Source organism: Geotrypetes seraphini, chromosome 2, assembly GCF_902459505.1.
Source record: "Geotrypetes seraphini chromosome 2, aGeoSer1.1, whole genome shotgun sequence".
NCBI lineage: Eukaryota > Metazoa > Chordata > Amphibia > Gymnophiona > Dermophiidae > Geotrypetes > Geotrypetes seraphini.
Window position 1 is genome coordinate 303,640,651 of NC_047085.1, and position 25,098 is coordinate 303,665,748.

At 47.6% G+C, this 25,098-nt stretch overlaps 1 protein-coding gene across 2 annotated transcripts in view; it reads left to right on the forward strand.

Moving 5' to 3' along the window:
* Nucleotides 1-25,098, forward strand: part of GGA1 (golgi associated, gamma adaptin ear containing, ARF binding protein 1) — a 139,133-nt gene that overhangs the window by 77,414 nt on the left and 36,621 nt on the right. For both annotated transcript variants that reach the window (XM_033929907.1, XM_033929908.1), the window contains one exon: nucleotides 16,910-17,130. In XM_033929907.1, the coding sequence (XP_033785798.1) occupies nucleotides 16,910-17,130 (221 nt within the window). The remainder of the gene's footprint in view (nucleotides 1-16,909; nucleotides 17,131-25,098) is intronic.

Below are 25,098 nucleotides of genomic sequence, written 5' to 3' on the forward strand. Positions count from 1 at the left end.
GACACCGTCCCTACCGGCATCGCACCGGTCCCGTAAACGCTCCGCCCCGATATCGGTGAGTGCCTCGTCATCGGCCTCCTCATCGCCGGGGCGTGGAGCGGCATCCAAGGAACCGAAGAAAAAGAAAGCGGTTCCGATGCCACCCCTAGATGACCGTATCTCGGCCATTCTACAAACTCAGCTTCAGGAGCAGTTGAAGAAACAACTTGAACAACTGCTACCCTCTATCCTGGCACCGCTCCTTCCGGTACCAGACCGGCCCGAGCCCCGCACCGAGCCCCCGGTGTCCACTCCTTCGGTACCGGTAAACACCTCGATGCCGATCCTTTCGGCCCAACAACTTCATGATGATCCTGTGGTTCATTCTCAACCCACAGTGGATCCTCCTCGGCACCAGGCGGTACGGCACTCTTCTCGGGACCGAGAACGACGCCGATCGTCCTCCCCTGGTACCGTTTCGGTGCGCTCTGGTAAATCTTTGTCCAAGACTCGCCACACCGCACCCTCCACCCCGGTGTCCCGACATGCACCAGAGGTCAGGGATCCTGATTTATGGGAGGAGACTCCTCTCGGTACCGAGGAGGATCCCTCCTCATCTGATGAGGAACCATCGGCACCTGATGCCACCTCTAAACCTGAACAGTCCTCTTTCTCTAAATTTCTGAGGGAAATGTCTGCTGCTCTGTCCCTTCCCCTGGAATCTGACTCCAAAAAGTCCCAAGCCTTTTTAGAAGCCTTAGACTTTGAGCAACCTCCTAAGGAGTTCCTCAAACTTCCCGTGCATGACATCCTACGGGAGACATTCTACAAAAACTTGGAAAATCCCCTCACGGTACCGGGAGCTCCCCGTAAACTGGACAACCTTTACCGTGTCATCCCTATTCCTGGATTCGACAAATCTCAATTGCCCCATGAGTCCCTTCTGGTGGAATCCACCTTAAAAAAGACTCAGGGCTCCAGTGTCTATGCCTCTACCCCTCCTGGCAGAGAAGGTAAGACCATGGACAAGTTTGGCAAGAGGCTTTACCAAAATGCCATGCTTGCCAACAGGGCAAACAACTATTCCTTCCATTTTTCCTTCTATCTCAAACACTTGGTCCAACAGCTGTCTGCCCTCCAGAAGTACCTACCTGAGCGCAAGGTCCCGCTATTCCAACAGCACATCTCTGGCCTTCTCCAAATGCGCAAGTATATGGTCCGCTCGATATACGACTCCTTCGAGCTCACCTCTCGGGCCTCTGCCATGGCTGTAGCCATGCGTCGCTTGGCCTGGCTCAGAGTCTCCGACCTGGACATCAACCACCAGGACCGTCTGGCCAACGCCCCCTGTCTCGGGGATGAGCTTTTTGGAGAGTCACTGGATTCCACCACCCAGAAACTCTCTGCCCATGAGACCAGGTGGGACACCCTGATCAAGCCAAAAAAGAAGGCACCGCCTACCCGACCTTATCGGCCACAAACATCTTATCAACGGAGGTTCTCAGCCAGGCCACTCAATCCGCCTCCCCAGCAATCTAGGCGGCCCCGTCAACAGCAACATCACGCTCAGGCTCGATCTCAGGCCTCTCAACCCTCTAAGCCTCCTCAGCCTACTAAACAAACTCAGCCCTTTTGACTCTTCTCTCCAGGGCATAGCCAGTCATCCACCTTTGCTACCTCTTCCACAACCCATCGGAGGTCGTCTCACCATTTTCTCCAGCCGTTGGGAACTCATTACATCGGACCAGTGGGTCCTCAACATCATCCGCCACGGCTACTCTCTCAACTTCCAGACTCTACCTCCGGACAACCTTCCCGTAGAGTCTGCTTCAAACTCATCTCAAACCCCCCTCCTCCTGAGGGAGGTTCAATCCCTCCTCCTTCTCAATGCCATCGAAGAAGTACCTCCAGATCAAAGGGGGCAGGGATTCTACTCCCGCTACTTCCTGGTACCCAAAAAGACGGGAGACCTCCGTCCCATCCTCGATCTCAGGGACCTCAACAAGTGTCTGGTCAGGGAGAAGTTCAGAATGCTCTCCCTTGCCACGCTCTACCCTCTTCTTTCTCAACACGACTGGCTATGTTCCCTGGACCTCAAAGAGGCCTACACTCACATCCCCATCAATCAAAATTCTCGCCGCTACCTGCGGTTCCAGGTACTGCACCATCACTATCAGTACAAGGTGCTACCGTTCGGCCTCGCTTCCTCACCCAGGGTCTTCACCAAGTGCCTTATAGTGGTAGCGGCCTTCCTCAGGTCTCACAACCTCCAGGTGTTCCCCTATTTGGACGATTGGTTGGTGAAAGCACCTACGTCTCAACTTGTGCTACAGGCTACTCATCACACCATCTCTCTCCTCCACCTCCTGGGGTTCGAGATCAACTACCCCAAGTCGCATCTGCTTCCCACTCAGCGACTTCAATTCATTGGAGCAGTTCTGGACACCACACTAATGAGGGCTTTTCTCCCCTCCGATCGTCAGCGGACCCTGCTCCACCTCTGTCGTCAGGTGCTCATGCATCCCTCCATTCCTGCCCGGCAGATGATGGTCCTCCTGGGTCACATGGCCTCGACGGTGCATGTCCTTCCTCTGGCACGTCTCCACCTTCGCACGCCTCAGTGGACTCTCGCCAACCAGTGGTCACAGACTACGGATCTTCTTTCTCATCCCATCTCTGTGACATCATCTCTTCAGCAATCTCTCCAATGGTGGTTGAACTCCTCAAATCTTTCCAGGGGTCTGCTCTTTCATCTGCCCCCCCACTCTATGATCATCACCACAGATGCGTCCCCCTACGCGTGGGGAGCTCACCTAGGAGATCTACGCACCCAGGGACTTTGGACCCCACAAGAGCGTCGTCATCACATCAATTTCCTGGAACTCAGAGCCATGTTCTATGCCCTCAAGGCTTTCCAACATCTTCTCTGCCCTCAAGTCCTCCTCCTGTGCACGGACAATCAAGTCGCCATGTACTACATAAACAAGCAAGGCGGCACCGGATCTCGCCCCCTTTGTTTGGAGGCTCTGCGCATCTGGACCTGGGCCACGGACCGCAATCTTTTTCTCAGGGCGGTCTATATCCAGGGCGAACAGAACTCTCTGGCCGACAATCTCAGTCGCATCCTTCAACCCCACGAGTGGACGTTGGACCCTCCGACTCTGCTCTCCATCTTTGCTCGATGGGGCACTCCTCAGGTGGACCTCTTTGCAGCACCTCACAATCATCAGCTGCCCCAATTCTGCTCCAGACTCTTCTCTCCTCACCGTCTGGCCCCGGATGCATTCCTGCTCGATTGGAGGGATCGGTTCCTGTATGCCTTCCCTCCACTTCCTCTGATGTTGCGGACCTTGTCCAAACTCCGCAAAGACCACGCCACCATGATTCTTATCGCACCTCGGTGGCCTCGCCAACACTGGTTCTCACTCCTGCTCCAGCTCAGCTCCAGAGAACCCATTCTACTTCCTGTGTTTCCTACTCTACTTACGCAACAGCATCAGTCTCTGCTACATCCCAATCTGTCTTCGCTCCACCTGACAGCTTGGTTTCTCTCGGGCTGACCTCTCCGGAGAATCTATCTCAACCGGTCCGCCTCATTTTGGACGCTTCCAGGAAACCGGCCACTCTCCAATGTTACCATCAGAAGTGGACCAGATTTTCCTCCTGGTGTCTCCGGCATCATCAAGAACCCACCTCCTTAGCGGTGGAAACTGTCTTGGAATATTTGCTCTCACTGTCCAACGCTGGCCTCAAAACTACCTCCATCAGAGTCCACCTCAGTGCCATCACTGCGTTTCATGAGCCTATTCTCGGAAAACCCCTCACGGCTCATCCTCTGGTTTCCAGATTCATGAGAGGACTCTTCAACATCAAACCGCCTCTCAAGCCTCCTCCTGTCGTCTGGGACCTGAATGTGGTTCTCTCAGCTCTCATGAAACCTCCGTTTGAGCCTCTTGCCACAACTTCTCTCAGGCTTCTTACCTGGAAGGTGCTTTTCCTAATTGCCATCACCTCTGCCAGGAGAGTTAGCGAACTGCATGCACTGGTTGCCGACCCACCTTTCACTGTTTTTCACCATGACAAGGTTGTTCTGCGTACCCACCCTAAATTCCTTCCCAAGGTGGTCTCAGCTTTTCACCTCAACCAGTCCATTGTGCTACCCGTCTTCTTCCCTAAGCCTCACTCGCATCCTGGGGAACAGGCGTTGCACACGCTGGATTGTAAGCGTGCCCTTGCTTACTATCTTGATCGTACCAGAGCTCACCGAACAGCCCCTCAGCTCTTTTTGTCTTTCGACCCCAACCGTTTGGGTCGTGCTGTCTCCAAACGGACACTTTCAAATTGGCTTGCTGCCTGTATTGCTTTCTGCTACGCTCGGGCCGGTCTCTCACTGGAAGGAACTGTCACGGCCCACAGAGTCCGAGCTATGGCTGCTTCCGTGGCTTTCCTCCGCTCCACGCCCATCGAGGAAATCTGCAAGGCGGCCACTTGGTCCTCAGTTCACACGTTCACTACTCACTACTGTCTGGATGCATTCTCCAGACGGGATGGACACTTCGGCCAATCTGTGTTACAAAATTTATTTTCCTAATGGCCAACCATCCCCCCTCCCTCTTTGTTAGCTTGGAGGTCACCCATGTGTTAAGAATATGCTGCCTGCTTGTCCTGGGATAAAGCACAGTTACTTACCGTAACAGGTGTTATCCAGGGACAGCAGGCAGATATTCTTAAGTCCCACCCACCTCCCCGGGTTGGCTTCTTAGCTGGCTTATACTAACTGGGGACCACGCACTCCTCCGTCGGGCGGGAAGGCACTCGCGCACGCGCGGTGCGGCCAACTAGAAACTTCTAGTTAAAAAGGTCCGTACCGAGGGCTCCGTCGGTGACGTCACCCATGTGTTAAGAATATCTGCCTGCTGTCCCTGGATAACACCTGTTACGGTAAGTAACTGTGCTGAGGGGAAATTATGTGCATGGGGCATAGGGACAGAGACATAAAGGGGACATGCCATGGGGATGGTATATGGACACAGGGGGGGCAATGACAGATACATAGGGGAGATATTAGAAATGGAGAAAATAGGAGCACAGAAGCGAGATGGTTTGTGGGGATGGGACAGGGACCGAGCTTGCAGGCTCCAGTGGCTTGCACAAATTACATTGTAACGTGCCATGAAAATAAGAGGAAGGAAGGTAGATAGGCCACGCGAGAGGAGCTGAAGGGTAGTAGAAAGGAACAGATGGTAAAGGAGGGAGGGAAGGGTGGTGGTGGAAAGGAATAGAACAGACATTGAAGGAGGGTGGAGAGGAACAGACCCCCAAGGGAAATGTGGAAGACAGAGTGGGAAGAAGACAGATGCCAGACTATGCGGGAGCGGAGGGAAGAAGATGGGTGCTAGACCAATTGGGGGGGGGGTTAAGGGAGAGGCACAGTAACAGCAAATGGAAGACGTAGAGAGAAGGCACACAGTGGATGGAAGGAATTCAATGAGAAGATGTGGAAAGCAGAAACCAGACAACAAAGGTAGAAAAAAAAATTATATTTATTTATTTATTTTTTGCTTTAGGATAAAATAGTATATTAGTTGTGTTGATAAAAATTTATAAACAAAGCCCTGCCAGCTGAACATCTCTTTCTCTAGTTCAGCAGCAGGAACTTTGATTTATAAGAAAGGAATAAGCTAAATATTACAGTACTAAGGCTTATATGGATGCAGCGGGGACGGTGACGGGGCGGTGAATGGGATGGCAGTGGCGGTGACGGGGCGGTGAAAGGGATGGCGGTGACGGGGCGGTGAAGGGAACGGCGGTGACGGGGCGGTGCAGAGGATGGTGGGCCGGGGACGGGGCGGTGATGGGGACAGATTTTTTCCCCGTGTCATTCTCTACTCTGTAGTAATCTCTGGGCAATTAAGATGCATAATTTCCATCTATTTCAGACAATTAAAATTGGTACTGTTGGTTTGGATGTCATACTTGCCATTTTCTGTTTTCATGGAAAATTACACATTAATTTGGCAACAAGTAATTGAAAAGAGTTCATGGTTAACAGGATAAACTAATGATGGTGTGGTGTTTGACTTCAGTACAAGTAAACCACATACCTGTACTGTGTCCTGTGCTCCAGAATACTACATTTGTATAGTTTTGAATATAAAAACATTGGCTTCTGTTTTGATTAGAGAAATCCTCTCAAATGAATTCTTCAAATGATCTATCATGGATGTTTCACTCTTAGGGAACGTGCTTCTTATACAATAAATCAGTGAACAAAATGTTATATGTGTATGAGAGTATCCTCAGTGTAAAGTCATAAGCTGTGTGAACAGCCAACCAAAGATTAGGGGCTCATTTGCTTAAATTAACTCCAAACAAACCGTGCCTAATTTATGCCACTTGCCTTACACACCATCATTAGTTACCATTTGTATGCAACTCAGTAATAACAATTGTACAAAAAAATATATTAATTATTAATATAAATGGATGTCCCTAGAGGGAAAGACAATCCAGAGAACAATTTAACAGCAGAAGCTTAAGGCCAGAAAAAACTTACCTTGTTGTAGTTGATTTCCTCAACGTTTCACCTGTATAATTTTCTCAAACTTGTAACAGGTAGGTTCAACTGAGCTCAGTTTCGGGAGAAAGTCCCCCTTCATCAGGAACCCCTGTATTTGCGAGAGTTCAATCTGTTGTATTTCTAAACAATATCCTTTTGCGTTGAAAATTAAACAGTTGCTTCCTGCTACTGATTTGAGTCCCAGAGGGAATTGAGTTAGCCCTGCCTTTAAAAAGCCTGCACAGTAACGTCATTTCAGTAAATTTATGTGTTGCACAAACCTCGTCCAACTTCTAAATGATGATATTCCATTCAATAAAATCATTCAGTCCCTTGGGTTTCACCGAGTCCAATTCAAATATCCAGAACTGCTCTCATTTCTGAAGAAGAAAATTTTCGGAGAAAAATTCATAAATATGTTCAGTAACGAGCCATTTCAAATCTTCCAAACTGTGCTTGAATTCTTATTTTTTTTTTTTTTTTTTTTTAAATTTTATTTATAGCAATAACAATTACAAACCACTGAAACAAAATCAGAGCAGTACACTCAGTCATTAATAAAACATAGAAGATATCAGCATAATATGCCCGTTGGTATTGCTACCACTTTCACAGAATGCTATCGGCTAACATCGTGCAACTCTGCCACACATGATATTATTATGAACCCCAATACCCTCCCCTCCCCCCCTAGAGACAGCCAAGGATCACCAGTACAATACAGTTCCAAGTCCACCGTAAAGTATTAGGATAGTCATGCAATCATGAAACAAAAGAACATATCCATTACAGAAAATAGCAGTTCCATCCATGGTCTAGTTATTGTCCCTCCACCTCTAAATATTGGCCCCATATATCTACAAATTGTTGCTATCTGCAAGTCAACAGAGCAGACAATCTGTACCACTCACACACCACCCCAATTTTTCCTTCACAGGTGTTAAAGGTAGACACCATAGAGCTCTTCCAATAATAGGCCAGAACCAACCTGGCTGCTGTGAAAGCCAGATGAGCCAGTTTGTCCTGTCATCCATCCCCCCGGTATTACCCCCAATAACGCACCGGAATCTAGAGAAGCTGACTCGCATAGCAAAATACCTGTTATCCCAGGACAAGCAGGCAGGTATTCTCACTAGTGGGTGATGTCATCCGACAGAGCCCCGATACGAACGTCTCACAAGCATGTCTTGCTTGAAGAAACTCAGAAGTTTCGAGATGCCCGCACCGCGCATGTGCCAGTGCCTTCCCGCCCGATGGTCCGGGCGTGTCTCCTCAGTTCTTTTTCTTCTGCGGAGCTGAGAAGTCTATCTTCAATTTTGCGCCCATTTAATCTCTTTTTGCCTTCTGTTTTTGCCGCGGGTTGAGTTCTTTTGGCTCTCCTGTGCTTTGTTTCTTTCTTTGATTTCTTTTTTTTTTTTTTTTTTTAATTTTTTTCTTCCGACACCGGGTCGGCCGCGTGGCTGGGGCCCCGCGCCTTCGACCTTGCGGCGGAGCTTTTCCGGCCTATGTCCCGGCCGATCACCGGTTTTAAGAAGTGTAGCAAGTGCCAGCGCGCGATTTCGCTCACGGACCCTCATCGACGCTGCTTACAGTGTCTGGGACCGGATCACTTTCCGAAATCGTGCCGGCCTTGCTCCACGTTAACAGCGAGAGCGTTTAAACGCCGCTGTCTGCTGTGGGAGTCCATGTTCAAGATGGAAGCTTCGTTGGATCCGTCGGCTTCGACATCGACATCGACTGGTGCTTCGACTTCATCGGCGAAGCCCTCTGCCTCCCTGGCTGCTTCGGGCCTTCTGAAACCGGCATCGTTCACGCCGGTTTCGGCCTCGACTTCGGCGCCGGTGCCTTCCTCCGTCTCCTCGGAGCAGGTATCGACCCCTACAGTTCCACCGGTGGTGCTTAAGGTGCCAAAAGCTGGCAAGCAGAAGCACGTGGCACCGAAAGAGCGCGGAGACCGTGCGGAAGGGCCCCCTTTTGGTGCGGATCCCTCCATATCGGCTTCGTTGCGGTCCATACTGGAGGCTCAGTTTGTGGAACTCATGACCACCATGGGACCCCGGCTGATTGCCTCAATCCAGGGTGACCTCCCCGTTCCGGTTCCGAAGGGCGGACCGCCCCCTCCGCCGCGCCGCACGACCTCGTTGCTCGGCGAGGAGGAGCGGCGAGCGGTGTCCGGGTCCTCGAGGCGGTCCTCGGTTAGTGCTATGCCTCCTTTGGAACCGATTCCCTCGAGGAAGGCCTCCCTTAGTGATATGCCTCCCTTGGAGCCTATCCCCTCGAGGAAAGCTTCGTTTAGTGATTTACCTCCATTGGAACCTGTGACCCCGCCCCATGACACTGTGTGGCGTCCGCCTTCGAGGCCTCCCAGTTCGGGGCATAGCAGAAAGCAGGATGAGTTCTTCCGGACCCCCTATCAAGCATGGGTGGCGTCGGGGTAGGCACCAGCTCTTCCGCCTCTTCATTCGACGGCCTCGAGCCCGATCTGCTCCTTGGAGGCTTCTGATCAGGTTTCTCACAGAAGGGCTCGATCCCCTTCCAGGCATCGTGAGGGGCATCGATCCAGACGCTCCTCGAAGCATTCCTCTCGACACTCGACCGTCTCGCCTCAGAAGAAATTGCCTCGGATGGGGTATGCTGCTTCGGCTGGGTCTCCTCCTCCGGGCCCGGAGTTCGAGGACCCCGAGGTTTTCTACTCACCCTGTTGCTCTCAGGCCTCTATGGAGCCCGAAGCCTCGTCTTCTTCTAGCCCTTCTCATAAACCGGCGACGGTGGACCAACTGTCTTTTTCCTCCTTTCTCAGACAGATGGCGGATGACATGGACATTACTCTCGATGCTGGATCTCGATATTCCAAGGAGTACCTCGACACCATGCACTTGCCTCGTCCTCCAGCCGAGTCCTTGCGCCTCCCTCTGCACAAGCTCCTCGACCAGACCTTCATGAGGTGCTTTGAGTCTCCTTACTTTATCCCTGTTGTCCCTGGAAAATTGGATGCTCGGTACCGCACGGTGCATCATAAGGGCTTCGAGGGTCCTCAGCTTTCTCACTAGTCCCTCCTGGTCGAATCCTCGCTCAAGCGGTCTCATCCTGGCCAGGTCTATGCTTCAGTGCCTCCGGGACGCGAGGGCAGAACCATGGATGTTTGGTCGACGCATCTATCAGAATTCGATGATGACGTCCCGAGTCCTTAATTACAATTTCCACTTCACCGCCTACTTGGAATTTTTTCTGCCTGTGCTTCGGAAATTCACACCATATATCGAGTCCCAGGCTCGGTTTGAAGAAGTAGTTGCTTCGCTGTCCCAGCTTCGTCTTCAGTTGATGCAATCTGCCTATGATGCTTTCGAGCTCTCGGCCCGAGCAGCGGCCTGTTCTGTGGCGATGCGCCGATTGGCCTGGTTGAGGACCATTGACATGGACCCGAACCTTCAGGACCGCCTGGCGAACGTCCCGTGTGCTGGGGCGGATCTTTTTGACGAATCCATCGAGACAGTCATGAAGAAATTGTCCGATCATGAAAAGTCCTTTCAGTCCATTCTTAGGCCGAAGCCTAAGCCTAAGCCTCAACAGACCCGACCCTCTCGTCCACCGTTGATTTATCAGCGACGTTATCAACCGAGGCAAACTCCGCCTGCGAGGCAACCAGCGAAGCGACAGCCTCCTCAGAAGGGTCAGCCAAAGTCTCAGTCGCCTGCTGTCCCTAAGGCCACTCAGCCTTTTTGACTGTTTTGTCAAGGGCATAACCACCCTCATTCTGCCTCCCCCTGTTTTTCCCATCGGAGGGCGCCTCCATCATTTTTATCATCGCTGGGAGGCCGTTACCTCCGATCTCTGGGTCCTTACTATCATCAGGGAAGGATACTCTCTTCATTTCCATCGGGTCCCTCCGGACCACCCGCCAAGAGAGTATCCTTCCAACTTGACACAGACCGCCCTTCTTCTTCAGGAAGCCCAGGCCTTGCTCCGGCTCCGGGCCGTCGAGCCAGTCCCTGTGGATCAACACAACCAGGGGTTTTACTCCCGGTACTTCCTTGTTCCGAAGAAGACGGGCGACCTGCGCCCCATTTTGGACCTCAGGGTCCTCAACAAATTCCTAGTCAAGGAGAAGTTCCGCATGCTGACCCTTTCTTCTCTCTACCCCCTCCTCGAGCAGAACGACTGGTTATGCTCTCTGGATATCAAGGAGGCCTACACTCACATTCCCATTCATCCAGCCTCTCGCAAGTTCCTCAGATTTCGGGTGGGACATCTGCATCTGCAGTATCGAGTGCTTCCCTTCGGCCTGTCATCGTCTCCCAGAGTCTTCACGAAATGTCTGGTAGTGGTGGCCGCGGCACTCCGGAACCGGGGTCTTCAGGTTTTCCCCTACCTCGACGACTGGCTCATCAAGGCGCCCTCGGCCTCGGAGGTCATCTCGGCGACCCTGTCCACGGTTCTGTTCCTGCAGAGTTTGGGATTCGAGATCAACTTTCCCAAATCTCATCTACAGCCTTCACAGTCGCTCCCCTTCATCGGGGCGATCCTGGATACCATCCACCTCAGAGCATTCCTTCCTCCTCAGCGCCTGGAAGCTCTTCTTCGTCTCTGCCAGTCAGTGTCTTCTCGCCAATCCATCTCAGCGAGACACTTGATGGTCCTCCTGGGCCACATGGCCTCTACAGTTCATGTGACGCCGTTTGCCAGACTCCATCTCAGAATTCCTCAGTGGACCCTGGCGTCTCAATGGACTCAGGTGTCGGAGCCGTTGACTCGACACATCGTCATCACTCCTGCTCTTCGGCAGTCTCTACTTTGGTGGATGACCTCTTCGAATCTATCCAGAGGTTTGCTGTTTCACACTCCTCCCCACCAGAAGGTTCTCACAACCGATTCCTCGACCTATGCCTGGGGAGCACATCTGGATGGTCTTCGCACTCAGGGATTCTGGACCAGTGCGGACCGCCTCCATCAAATCAATCTTCTGGAGCTCAGAGCCATCTTCAATGCTCTTCAAGCTTTTCAACATCTGCTTCACGACATGGTGGTCCTCATTCGCACAGACAATCAGGTCGCCATGTATTATGTCAACAAGCAGGGGGGCACGGGCTCGGCCTCCCTCTGCCAGGAAGCCCTCAGAGTCTGGGATTGGGCGGTTCGCCACAACGCCTTCCTCAAAGCTGTCTACATTCAGGGGAAGGACAATGTCTTGGCGGACAACTTAAGTCGTCTCCTCCAGCCTCACGAATGGACACTGCATTCCTCGCCCCTTCGTCAGATCTTTGCACAGTGGGGGACGTCTCAGATAGACCTCTTTGCAGCTCCCCACAACTTCAAACTGCCTCACTTTTGCTCCAGGATCTACACTCCTCATCGCCTCGAGGCAGATGCTTTTCTGCTGGATTGGGGGAATCGCTTTCTGTATGCGTTTCCTCCATTTCCTCTCATTCAAAAGACTCTGGTCAAGCTGAAGTCGGACCATGCCACCATGATTCTAATAGCTCCTCGGTGGCCCAGACAACCTTGGTTCTCCCTTCTACTTCAACTCAGCAGCAGGGAGCCATTCCTTCTTCCAGTGTTTCCTTTGCTGCTTACTCAGCATCAGGGATCTCTACTTCATCCCAACCTGCAGTCTCTCCACCTGACAGCTTGGTTCCTCTCAACATAACTCCTCACCAGTTTTCCCAGGCGGTGAGGGATGTCTTGGAGGCTTCCAGGAAGCCTGCTACTCGTCAATGCTACTCCCAAAAATGGACTAGATTTTCTTCATGGTGTAGTTCTAACTCTAAGGAGCCTCAGCGAGCCTCCCTATCCTCTGTGTTGGACTATCTTCTACACCTGTCTCAGTCTGGTCTCAAGTCGACATCTATACGAGTCCACCTGAGTGCTATTGCGGCTTTCCATCAGCCTCTATAGGGGAAACCTCTCTCTGCTCATCCTGTGGTTTCCAGATTTATGAAAGGACTTTTTCATGTCAATCCTCCTCTCAAACCGCCTCCAGTGGTTTGGGATCTCAATGTTGTCCTTTCTCAGCTTATGAAACCTCCTTTTGAGCCTCTGAGCAAGGCTCCACTACAGTTTCTCACTTGGAAAGTGGTTTTTCTAGTGGCCCTCACATCTGCTCGCAGGGTCAGTGAGCTTCAGGCCTTGGTGACGGGCCTACCTTTCACAGTTTTCCATCATGATAAGGTGGTCCTCCGCACTCATCCGAAATTCCTACCTAAGGTGGTCTCTGAATTTCATCTCAACCAATCCACTGTGCTTCCAGTGTTTTTTCCAAAGCCTTATTCTCATCCTGGAGAATCAGCTCTACACACTCTGGACTGTAAACGTGCTTTGGCTTTCTACTTGGATCGCACCAAACCACACAGAGCTGCTCCCCAACTTTTCGTATCCTTTGATCCAAACAAGTTGGGACGACCTGTATCGAAGCGCACCATCTCCAACTGGATGGCGACTTGTATCTCTTTCTGCTATGCCCAGGCTGGATTACCCCTTCCCTGTAAGGTCACAGCCCATAAGGTCAGAGCAATGGCAGCCTCTGTAGCCTTCCTCAGATCGACACCGATTGAGGAGATTTGTAAGGCTGCCACTTGGTCCTCGGTTCATACATTCACCTCTCATTATTGTCTGGATACTTTCTCCAGAAGGGATGGACAGTTTGGCCAAACAGTGTTACAAAATTTATTCTCCTAAGTTGCCAACTCTCCCACCATCCCATTGAGGTTAGCTTGGAGGTCACCCACTAGTGAGAATACCTGCCTGCTTGTCCTGGGATAAAGCAATGTTACTTACCGTAACAGTTGTTATCCAGGGACAGCAGGCAGCTATTCTCACGTCCCACCCACCTCCCCTGGGTTGGCTTCTCTGCTAGCTACCTGAACTGAGGAGACACGCCCGGACCATCGGGCGCGAAGGCACTGGCGCATGCGCGGTGCGGGCATCTCGAAACTTCTGAGTTTCTTCAAGCGAGACGTCCGTATCGGGGCTCTGTCGGATGACATCACCCACTAGTGAGAATAGCTGCCTGCTGTCCCTGGATAACAACTGTTACGGTAAGTAACATTGCTTTCCCAGTATACCTTAATTCTTAGGCAGCCCCATCACATATGATAAAATGTGCCCTTATTATCACATCCCCTCCAACATTTATCCATACAGGATGTATACATTTTACTGAGGAGGGCCGGTGTTACATACCATTGCACATCGCACCAAAATCTTGAGTGCATTCTCCACCAAGAGGGGAGTCACCACTACATGATGAATTCTCCATTCAATCTGTTCCCATTCCTCCAAAGTATAGATTATCCTGAGATCTACCTCCCAAGCCTTCATGTAGAATGTCTTCTGGCCCTTGTCCTCATGTAATAGTTTACACAGGAATTAAATACACTAAGATACAGAGACAAATGATAATATAATGCCCAGGTGAATCTACATGTTGTAATATTTCATAAATAATAATCTTTATAAGTATTGAGATTGTTCCAATTGGAACAACAGATAGTATTGATACACATAGCGCATGAACTGCAAGAGCTGTGTTTCCTCTGAACGTTTTTCATTCCAACTGGTTCTCCTGGCACTGGTAAGCAAGTTAGCTAAACTCTTAGGTCTGGTAAAAGCCATACATGGACCTGAGGCTAAAACCTCATGCATTGCTAAACTGTGCAAGTGTTTCTATATGATCCTGGCTACACTGGTGACCTTATCAGAATATGTCAAAACACAAATTTGCTTATCCATAGATTGTTTCTTCTGAGACTGTAATAACAAGGCTGGATTAGTATGTAATGCACGTAAATAAGTCTTTTTGATGGTCCATTCAGGGTAATTCCTTTGGCGAAAACGCAGAGTTAAAACAATGGCTTACTTTTTAAATTCTGTGTCAGAAGAGCAGATGCGGCATATGTACAAAAATTGACTAATAGGCAGAGCTTGCTTCAACCTAGTGAGATGACAGCTGTTATAATTTAAATAAGTGTTCCTATCGATACTTTTGCAGTACACTATGGTGAATAAATGCATACCCTTTCTTCTCCACAACAGTGTCCAAAAAAGTAACTGTATGAGTATTCCAAATCATTGAAAATTTCATTTTTTTTTTAAATTTCTTTATTCATTTTTTCATATTACAACAAGTGTATCAGAAAAATACATATAATCTTATAAACACACACTTGATTTTCCTTCATGAATACTTTAAGTACAATATATCATATTTATATTCATATTTTTATAATGTTTTAGATAATATGTAAATCATTTAATATGTATGACAAATATAAATAAAAAAGCCCCCCCAAGCCCTCCCTTCCTATTTCAGAAAATCTAACCTAATACTTCAATGCATTAATTAATTCATACATTCATAAATTTCAAATGGTGATACTGAGTGTTCAACCAAGATTTAAATGCAATGAGACAAGCTTCGTTGTGGGGTCATATAGAAAAAAAAATCATCTATGAACATGATCCACATATGAATACATGTACTCCAATTAGAAGGATACAAAAGTCTCTCTTCAAATTGGTTCATATACAAAAGCGCGTGCAGACAACTGAGTGCAAGGCGGAAGCGCGCCGAAGAAAAACAGTATTTTAAGGGGCTCCAACAGGGGGTTGTTGGTGGGGAAGCCCCCCCACTTTACTTAACAGAGATCGCGCCGGCGTTGTGGGGGGTTTAGGGGGTTGTAACCCCCCTCATTTACTGGAAACTTAACTCCCCCCCCCCCCCCCCCGTCAGAGCCCTTTAAAATACTGTTTTTCTTCGGCGTACTTCCGCCTTGTGCTCGGTTGTCTGCGCTGGGTTGTCGGCACGCCTTTGTCATCGCGCGCTTTTGACCTGTCACCCTTCAAATTGGGTCACATACAAATTGGCTACACTAGGAGCCCTAGCAGTGCCCATTACAACTCCATGTTTCTGTAAATAGAAATTATCCTCGAATTTAAAAAAAAAAAAAAAAAAAATTTGTAACACTAAAGTAGACAAGGATACCAAAAACTCCTTGAGAATACAATCAGTGGAGTGGGCAGACTAAAGCATTATTAATGAGCATTAAGGCATCCTGTTGAAGGATGTTGCTGTACAGAGCTTCCAGATCAAATGTAACCAATATACAGTATACTGTAGGTAGTCTGAAGTGTCTGCAATTCTCTGATCATATATTTAAAAAATGTGTTGTATCATTCACATATGATTTTGTTAGACTAGAGGTTTCAAAAAATAATCTACAAATTTCAACAGAGGTTCCAGGATAGTGCCCCTGAGAGAGGCTGTAAGATAGCTTGGGGATTATTAATTGACTTGTGGATTTTAGGTACTTTGTAAAAGATGTGACATGAGAAGGGGTCTGTGTCAGATATTTGGCTTCGCCCTTGGTAATGATTTATTTTATAAGAAGCACATTCCCTAACAGTGAAACATCCATGATAGATCATTTGAAGAACTCATTGGAGAGGGTTATTAGAGATTTTAAGAGGTATGACTAATACAACCCTATCCACCTTACTGGGTAGACTAGAAGAGACATTTTAGTCTGTCATCATCTACTACACAATAAGGATGTAAGTAACAAACATGGTGCTTCTGTTTAAATGTTCCTGTATTATGAAAATCTGTCATTTATCTAATCAACAATATAAATCAGCAAGTTTTTTTTAAAGACAATTCAAGCAAGGTATTTCAATTAAAATATCTTGCAAACAATCCTCACTTCTGTATTCCTTATTTCAAGAAGAATTCTTAGCAAGTATTTGAAATTCTTGATTTTCTACAGCACAATAGATTCAGTAAGGTCAAGCACTCTCAGATACTTTTCAAAAGATCAATAAAGTTCATATTTTATCATTCAAAGATGGGAAGGAGTTGACCTCAGTGGCTACATCTGTACCAAATTGAGTCTTGTATGGTGTAGACTTCAATGTAGCTAACCTCCTCATCAATCAGGCTCTGATCGGAGCAGTAGAAAATCAAGAATTTCAAATACTTGCTAAGAATTCTTCTTGAAATAAGGAATACAGAAGTGAGGATTGTTTGCAAGATATTTTAATTTAAATACCTTGCTTGAATTGTCTTTAAACAAAACTTGCTGATTTATATTGTTGATTAGATAAATGACAGATTTTCATAATATAGGAACATTTAAACAGAAGCACCATGTTTGTTACTTACATCCTTATTGTGTAGTAGATGATGACAGACTAAAATGTCTCTTCTAGTCTACCCAGTAAGGTGGATAGGGTTGTATTAGTCATACCTCTTAAAATCTCACAGATTAAATTGGGCACCTACTCCAGTTCATATATAGACTTTCTGCTTAAATTTTACAGTTTTGTGGCGCAGATGCCTTAATTTTTATTTCTGTGGGGTTGGGATTTTCTTGTGTTTAGTCCTCAGTTACTGCTGACCTTCCTGTTATTGTGGGCCCTTCCATGCCATCTGCGGGAATCTTGAAAACTGAGCCAAAGCAGCTGGAGTCATTGCCTGATGCAGCCACCACCATATTGTCGACAAGCCGAGCACCTGCTGGCAGTGGCCTGGAAGATCTAGATGTGTTGGGGAAAACGTTACTGCAGCAATCTCTGCCCCCAGATTCCCAGCATGTCCGATGGTAAGTGGAGGGAGGGGGATGTCTGAGGTTTACAGAAAGATCTGTTCCCTTTCAGTCAGTGAATGTCTCTTGTTGAATGGAAAGAATACACGAGATCAGTGCCAGATTTAGACTTGTTGAAGCCCTAAGCCATATAAAGCTTGGGAGGCCCGGGAGAGAGGGGACATGATCGTGTGAGAAAGGAGGAGGGGGAATAAGCACGTTGGGACATGGGAAGGGCATGAATTTGGGACAAAGGCTGGAAGGCATGGATTGGGGGAGCATGAACTTTGGACACAGAAGGAAGGGAGAGGGCATGAACATGGGACACAGAAGGGAGGGAGGAAGGGGGCACTAACTTGGGCCACAGGAGGGAGGGAATAGAAAGGGAGAATTATTTGGCATGAGTGTGTGAGAGAGGGAAAGAGATGGTGCACATGGGGAAAGGAAGAAAGAGGAAAATTGTTGGGCAAAGAGAGAGAGGACTGAGGTAGAGATGCTTGGGGAGTAGAAGGAGAAGAGGGAGAAATGTTGGACATGGTGGTGGAGAGAGAACAGAGGGACAGATTGAAGGAGATGCAAGGGGGAGGAATGTTGGACATAGTGATGGAGGGAGAGATGTGGCACAGTGCTGGAGAGGGGGTGATAGAAGGAGAAGTAGGCATGGGGCTGGTGGGCAGTGGTGAAAAATGCTGCACATGATCTGGGGGATGAGAGAGGGAGAAATGTTAGATGTGGCAGTAGAGGGGGTAGGAGAGACGCACCCTGGATCTCGATCTCTCTCTTTCTCCACTTCCATTGCAGGAAGGGAGGGAATGAGAGAAAGACAGATAGACAATGAGAAAGAGAGAGGGAAATAGGTTGCCAATAGGGGTGGAGGAGAGAGAGGAAGAAAAGTTGGACTCGTGGAGGGACAGAGAAAGATGTTGGTTTGGGAAGGGAATGGGGTCCAGAGGAGAGGAAGCATGCTGGAGGTAAACAGAAAGAAATATATTGGATGCACAACCAGAGACTCATGAAATCATCAGACAACAAAGGTAGGAAAAATAATTTTATTTTCAATTTAGTGATCGAAATGTGTCAGTTTTGAGAATTTATATCTGCTGTCTATATTTTGCACTATATTTGTCTATTTTTCTATAGTTGTTACTGAGGTGACATTGCATATTTTAAAGTCATCTGCCTTGGCCTCTTTGGGGGAAAAAATGAATATAAATGATACTTTACATTTTAACCTTAGACAAGAAGTCAGCATATTCTCACAAATGGGTGACGTCATCCAAGGAACCCCAGTACGTATAGTAAAAAGTGCTGTATCACTTTAAGCTTTAGCAAGCCTTACCACCCGACGCCAGCTCATGAGGTCATCAGTTTTTCTTTTTTCGCGGAGTAAAGACATATCTCTTTTTTTTTTTAATTCATCGAGTTGCCTTCCTGCTTGTATTTTTTATAAATTTTTTCAAGTTCTTCTCTATATACTTTTCTTTTGAAAATTAAGTAAAGTAGAAACGTAAAAAGAAAAGTAACTTTGGACTTTCTTCAAACTTTGTTTGAAGTTCAGCGGCCTTCACAATTCCATCCTTATTTCCTTGCGCTGATCATCGATGGATTTTCAGCCTTGTTTCTACTCTACCCTGGCTCATCCTTTTTGACTGTATCTGACTCTGGGGCTATAGATTGCCAGAAGATAAACACTATTGATTAATGTCAGTTTTTATTTTGTTTTCTTTTGACATATAGGTCTGGAGTCAGACTGCCAGTTCTGTTAGACATCAAAATCTCCATCTGCCTGCATTGGTGGCATATTAGCATCGACTCCAGTTGATGCATGCCTTTCTGTATCGATGTTAATTCCATACCTTCATCGGTGGCATATTAGCATCGACGCCGGTTGATGCATGCCTTTTGGTACCGATGTTTTAACCACGTTGATGCAGATGCCTTGCAGTGGATACTGCCCTGCCAATTAAGAATCGAGTCCATTTGATGTTAGGCTTTCTGGGCGTTACAGGTTGCCATTTCTAAAGCACATCGCTTTTTCAGGCACTCATGCTTTGACGACTGTTACATGGTCATGGTACCTCTTCTCCATTGATGAACTTCGATGCAGGTTATTGATTGATGTACAGAGCCTCCTCTTTATACATCAATCTGCATCGATATCGATCCATACTAAGCATAGCATATTCATATATCGTAGCATCAATGATTATTGAACCTGTATGCAGTATTGCCTTGCATGTAGCAGTTTTTCTTCAATGCTACGGTGTCTACATTGGAGGCTATATCATCGAGGATTAACTCCACATCGCTAACAATGCCTCCTTCTATGCATGTAATGTCTCCTCTTGGGCGTACATTCTCATTGAAGTCTTCTACCCCTCGACACCCTGAGGCACCATTGCTACCAGCTTAGTCTCAGGTATTGGTGCAGGATATCCCTATCGCACTATTGATACCCACTCAGTCTTAGGTATCGGTGCCAGACATAGATTCCAGTGTCAATGGCTTTATGCACTGGACAGAGTATCGGAGGGGTACCGAAGACATCAGTTCCATTTCAGCTTCTATTCTTCAAATCATCATTGCTGTTCATCTTCAGAGCATCGGTCTGTATCCAGAGGATATCGCTCCCAATCCCAACATCGGCAGTCATCTTCATTGAAGCATCGAGCATCATTGGAGTCTCATCTGTCTGCACTTCAGAAATGTTCAGGTTTGCAATAAATCTCTGACTGCGCATCCTCTTGTTTCTTGGTTTAAGAAAGGACTTTTCAATATCAACACGCTTCTCCAACCACCTCCAGTGGTTTGGGACATTAATGTTGTTCTTCTCAGTCTGATGAAACCTCCATTTGAGCCAATGTTTTGTACTCACCTTAACTATCTTACTTGGAAAGTGGTGTTTTTCATCTCCATCACTTCTGCATCTCGGGTGAGTGATCTCAAATTTCTTATTTTGCAGCAGTTTTGTACTTATCTTCCTATGGACTCTTGCATGAGAACGGAAATTCATGTTAATTACATTTGGCATTGCTGTTAGCTTGGAGCGTCAGTATAGGTCCAAAAGAGGACTTGATCACATGAAGATTAGTGGAAGAATCTAACATGGATGTAGAGCCTATTCAATTAGATTCCTTACCATGGTTTTAAACAAACAATATAATACACTACCTGATTTTCTGTTTTATCCTCTGACCAGGATTAACCAGCATCAATCCACATTGAAATTATCTTTCCATATTGCTTCAGGAATCCACCATGGCTGTAAGGTGGGTTTTTTCTGGTTTTCTGGATGCAGACATACAAAGGCAAATGGTGGCATCTAACATGGGTGTGGAGTCTGTTAGATTCCTTACCATGTAAAAAAACAAAAGCAAACAGTAAGCAGTGTTTACTTTTGTACTTCTGCATTACCAGTGGACATTCTGTATATAAACCACTGTTCTTCAACCACTAGTCTGCGGACCTGTGCCAGTCCGCAGGAAATTTCTGCTGGTCCACGCAGGGCTGGCGAGATTGATTAAGTTCAATTTCCTGCCGGTCTGCGCAGGGCCAGCAAGATCGAGTTATTTTCAGCTGGGCCGGAAAGATCATGGGGCGCCTCCGACAGTGGCTTTCTCCCCTCTCTGCAGCTCCCCTTCTTACCAGTGCAGCGATTCAGGAAAGCAGCCTTGGGGCTTTTGCTGAGTCTCAGCCACCTCTGATGATGCAACTTCCTCTTTCCTCAGAAGTGGCGCGACCCAACAAAGGACCCGAGGCTGCCTTCCTGAATCGCTGCGCTGGCAAGTAAGGAGAGCTGCTGGGAGGGGAGAAAGCCTCTGTTGGAGGCTGGAAAGCTGCTGGGCAAGGGGAAAAAGGGACAGCTGCTACTGGACCTGGAGAGGGAGAAGGACAGATGCTGCTGGGAGGGGAGGAGGGAAAGGAGTCTGGGAAGCTGCTGGACAAGGGGAAAAAAGGGGCAGCTGCTATTGGACCTGGAGGGAAGGATAAGGAGAGATGCTGCTGGGAGGGGAGGAAGGGAAGAGAGTTACAGGAGGAGGAGAAGGAGGGAAGGGAGAAGGAAAAAAGGAAGGAAACAGCTGGCAGAGAGATTAGAGGAGGGGAAGGGGAGAGACAGGCATGAGAAAGTAGAGAAATTGATGATGGGAAGGGGTCAGCAGAGAAATAAGCAGAGAGGGACAACGATGCTAGATCTGGTGTAGGAGAGATAAAAATGAAGAGAGCAGTGAAGCTGGAATGAATCATGTAAAAAGGAGAGAGGGGGCACAGGCTGGATTGAAAGGGGAGAGGGGCTTAGAAAGAAGACAGATACCATATGGACGGGGGAGAGGGCAGACAGTGGATAGAAAGGGCAGATGTTGGATTGAAGAGACAGAGAGGGCAGATGCTGGAGGGAAGAGAGTGAAAAGAAGATGAAAGCAGAAACCAGAGACGACAAAAGGTAGAAAAAAATAATTGTATTTCTATTTTGTGATTAGAATATATCAGATTTGAAATATATATCCTGCTAGAGCTGGTGTTAGACATAACTGGGGACTGCAAAGCCCAGGCAGTGCTTCTTTAGCTTCCAGCTGGCTTAGGGTGCTCTCTGACCAGGGGGCAGTTGCCCTAGTTGCATTTCCCTAACACTATTCTTGTCATGTGTGACTGCAGTATTCTGTTAGCATGATATGTCTGTGTAGCATTCTGTAATTTGGCTTGTTAAGTTTTCTTGATAGTAGAGGGGATTTATGTGAAGGGAGGGGGAGACAGGGGTTTTGTTGATCCTTGCTCTGTATTATTTGTATTTATAAAATGACAATTGTACAGAATATTGTTTCTTTTTATACTTTAATAAAATACATTCAATATAAAATCATAACTGAGGCTTGTGCGGATGGGATCAGATGATTTGCGGGGACCGAGCTCACAGAGATGGGGCGGAAACGGTGTTTTTAAATTTTAATCCTAGTAGTTTGCTGGTCCACAAAATAATTCTTTTATTTCTGCCGGTCCACGGGTGTAAAAAGGTTGAAAAACACTGATATAAACCATTGAAGCATCATGTTCTCTGCTTTATTTTCTAAACAGGATCAACCAGGTTTTTCTACTGAAACATGCTTTCCATTATACCATCGATGTTCATACAGTACTTTTCAGGAGGCTCGTAAATTTGCTCTGAACTATTTCTCCCTACACGTGTGTCTCTTATTGTTTAATGGACATTATCCACAACACCCTTTACTCCATCTCCTTTTTTTTTATTCTAAAGAAATTGGAGGTTTGGGAAGGGTGGTATGAGAGGAGGAGGCCACTACATCCTTTTTCTCCAGCATCTCTTAGTACTATTGGGTATGGTTCCAATACTAAACCCTAACCCAACTACGCGCAGTCACCAGTGTTCCCGCTAAGCTGCGCTGGCCTGCGTTCGCGCACAAAATATTACATCGCAGCGCACAAGTTTCTCTTCACAGCGCACACACGCGTCGCAAAGGTAAGGGGAGGTAAGGTAAGGGGACGCATTGGGGGGATTGCACTTCCCCACAATTGCCATGCTTCGGTTCCTCTTCTTCCTTCCTTCCTCCCCCCCCCCCCCGCGGGACCCTGCGGCACCATCAACTCTTACTCCCTCTAATGTCGGCCCTGCAGCTCCAGACTTCCTCGCACCTTCTCCCCTCCCCCTTTGGATCGCTATTATTTTAAATGTTATAGCCGCGGAGCTGTATCCATCAGTGGAGATGTCTAACCTCGGCCTGCCCCGGAACTCTTACTGCAGCAGCCGCCCGTCTAGGCAGGAACAGGAAGTCACTGTTGCAGTAAGAGTTCCGGGGCAGGCCGAGGTTAGACATCTCCACTGATGGATACAGCTCCGCGGCTATAACATTTAAAATAATAGCGATCCAAAGGGGGAGGGGAGAAGGTGCGAGGAAGTCTGGAGCTGCAGGGCCGACATTAGAGGGAGTAAGAGTTGATGGTGCCGCAGGGTCCCGCGGGGGGGGGGGGGAGGAAGGAAGGAAGAAGAGGAACCGAAGCATGGCAATTGTGGGGAAGTGCAGAGCTGCAGGGAAGAGTGTTGCGGTACCCAGCTGGAGGGAGAAGGAAGATGAGGGAGGGAATTAAAGGAGATGCCAGGGCTTGGGGCGTAGGAGGAAGGTATGCCAGTCTAAGGGAAAAGGAAGGGGGAGATGTGAGAGCATGGAGGGGGAGCGAAAGATGGAAGAAAAGGAAAGGAGAGAGATGCCAGAGAATCAGGGAAGGGGAGATACCAGACTATGAGGAGAGGTGTGGGAGAGGGAAGGCGAGGAGAGAGATGCCAGACCAATGGGGTGAAAGGAGAGGTGGAAGGGGGAGGCATACAGTTTCTGGAAGGGGCATAGAAGGAGAGAAGATGCCATATAGGGGAAGAGAGACGGCAGACAGTGGATGGAAGGAAGAGAGTTACAAGAAGATGAGGAAAGGAGAAACCACAGAAGACAAAGGTAGAAAAAAATTTCTATTTATTTATTGCTTTAGGAGACATGTGTCACTGTTTCTGTGAAGCATTGTATGCAGAGTCCAGCTTCTTGCTGGTTCAATTTAACCTTTGTCTATGTATTTTTATTTTATCCCCCCTTTTACAAAACTGTGAAGCGTTTTTAGCACCAGCCTTGGTGGTAGCAGCTCTGATGCTCAGAATTTTATGAGCATCAGAGCTGTTACCTCCGTAGCTAAAATCCACACTACAGTTTTGTAAAAGAGGGAGGGGTTAGTTTGTGATTACATATTCCTTACTAGGCGAAGGTGTTTTCTGTGTTCTGTGTGTTTTCTGTTAGGATTGACGGTGTAGGATTGATCTGTGCTGGTCTGGCTTGTTTAGTTTTACAATGGGTGTATTGATGTACTGCTCACTGCAATATGTAAGATGCTGCCTTTTCCTAGGTACTCATGTGTGACGTGTGGTTTGTTACTAAAAATCATGTTTTTCTTACAGATGGGGGGGGGTGCCAAAAAATGATGGGCCCCGGATGTTACATATGCTAGGTACGCCACTGTATGTAAAGATACCAGAAAGCTGGCGTAGCAAAAACTTCTAAGTTTTGAGTATTTAACCCTCCCACAATCTCACGGGCACTCGTTTCAAGTTTATTGAGATTTTGATTTAAACGCAATATCAAATATTTTCAATGCGTATAACAAAAATAAATTTGGGGAAATAAATAAAACCATTTGAACCAGTGTTCCCGCTAAGCTGCGCTGGCGCACAAAATATTACATCGCAGCGCACACGTTTCTCGTCACAGCGCACAATCGGAAGAGGCGTACGGCAGATGGCAGGGCGGCGAGAGGAGAATCGGGCGAGTTGGCTCATAACTTGCTGGCGCCCGATATTTTTGGCTCACGGTGAAAAAAGTTTGCTCACAACACCCGCCCGCTTAGAGGGAACACTGGCAGTCACATATGACAAACTTACAGAAACACTGAAAGAACTCCATCCCTCTAATACAAGCCTTGATCCGTTCCCATCCAGCCTCCTAGCCACAGAAAACTCTTTTGCAGAATCTGTCTTCCCTATTCTGAACACCTCCCTATTGACTGGAAAGATACCCCTTATCTGGAAATCAGCTATGATCATACACACCCTCAAAAAGCCCACACTTGATCCAAATGACCCATGCAGCTATAGGCCCATCTCAAATCTACCCTTCGATATTAGAAAGAATAGTGCTCTACCAACTACAACCATTCACAGACCAACAAGGTGCCCTATCCCCTTTCCAGTCCGGCTTCCGAGCAAATCACAGCACCGAGTCAGTTCTCCTAGACATCATTGATGAAAGCTGGTCAATACTGAATAAAGGCACTGGCTCAAGAGTAATTTATTCTATTTTGGGGGGGATACCGCATGGCTAAGCTCAAGTTACCCATGTTCCTCTTTGCTATTAATGTAAGAGGGTACAGGAGTTCAATGACACGAGTTTATTGCTTTGATTTTCCAGTCACCTTTGTAGATAAATGTTTCATGTGGTA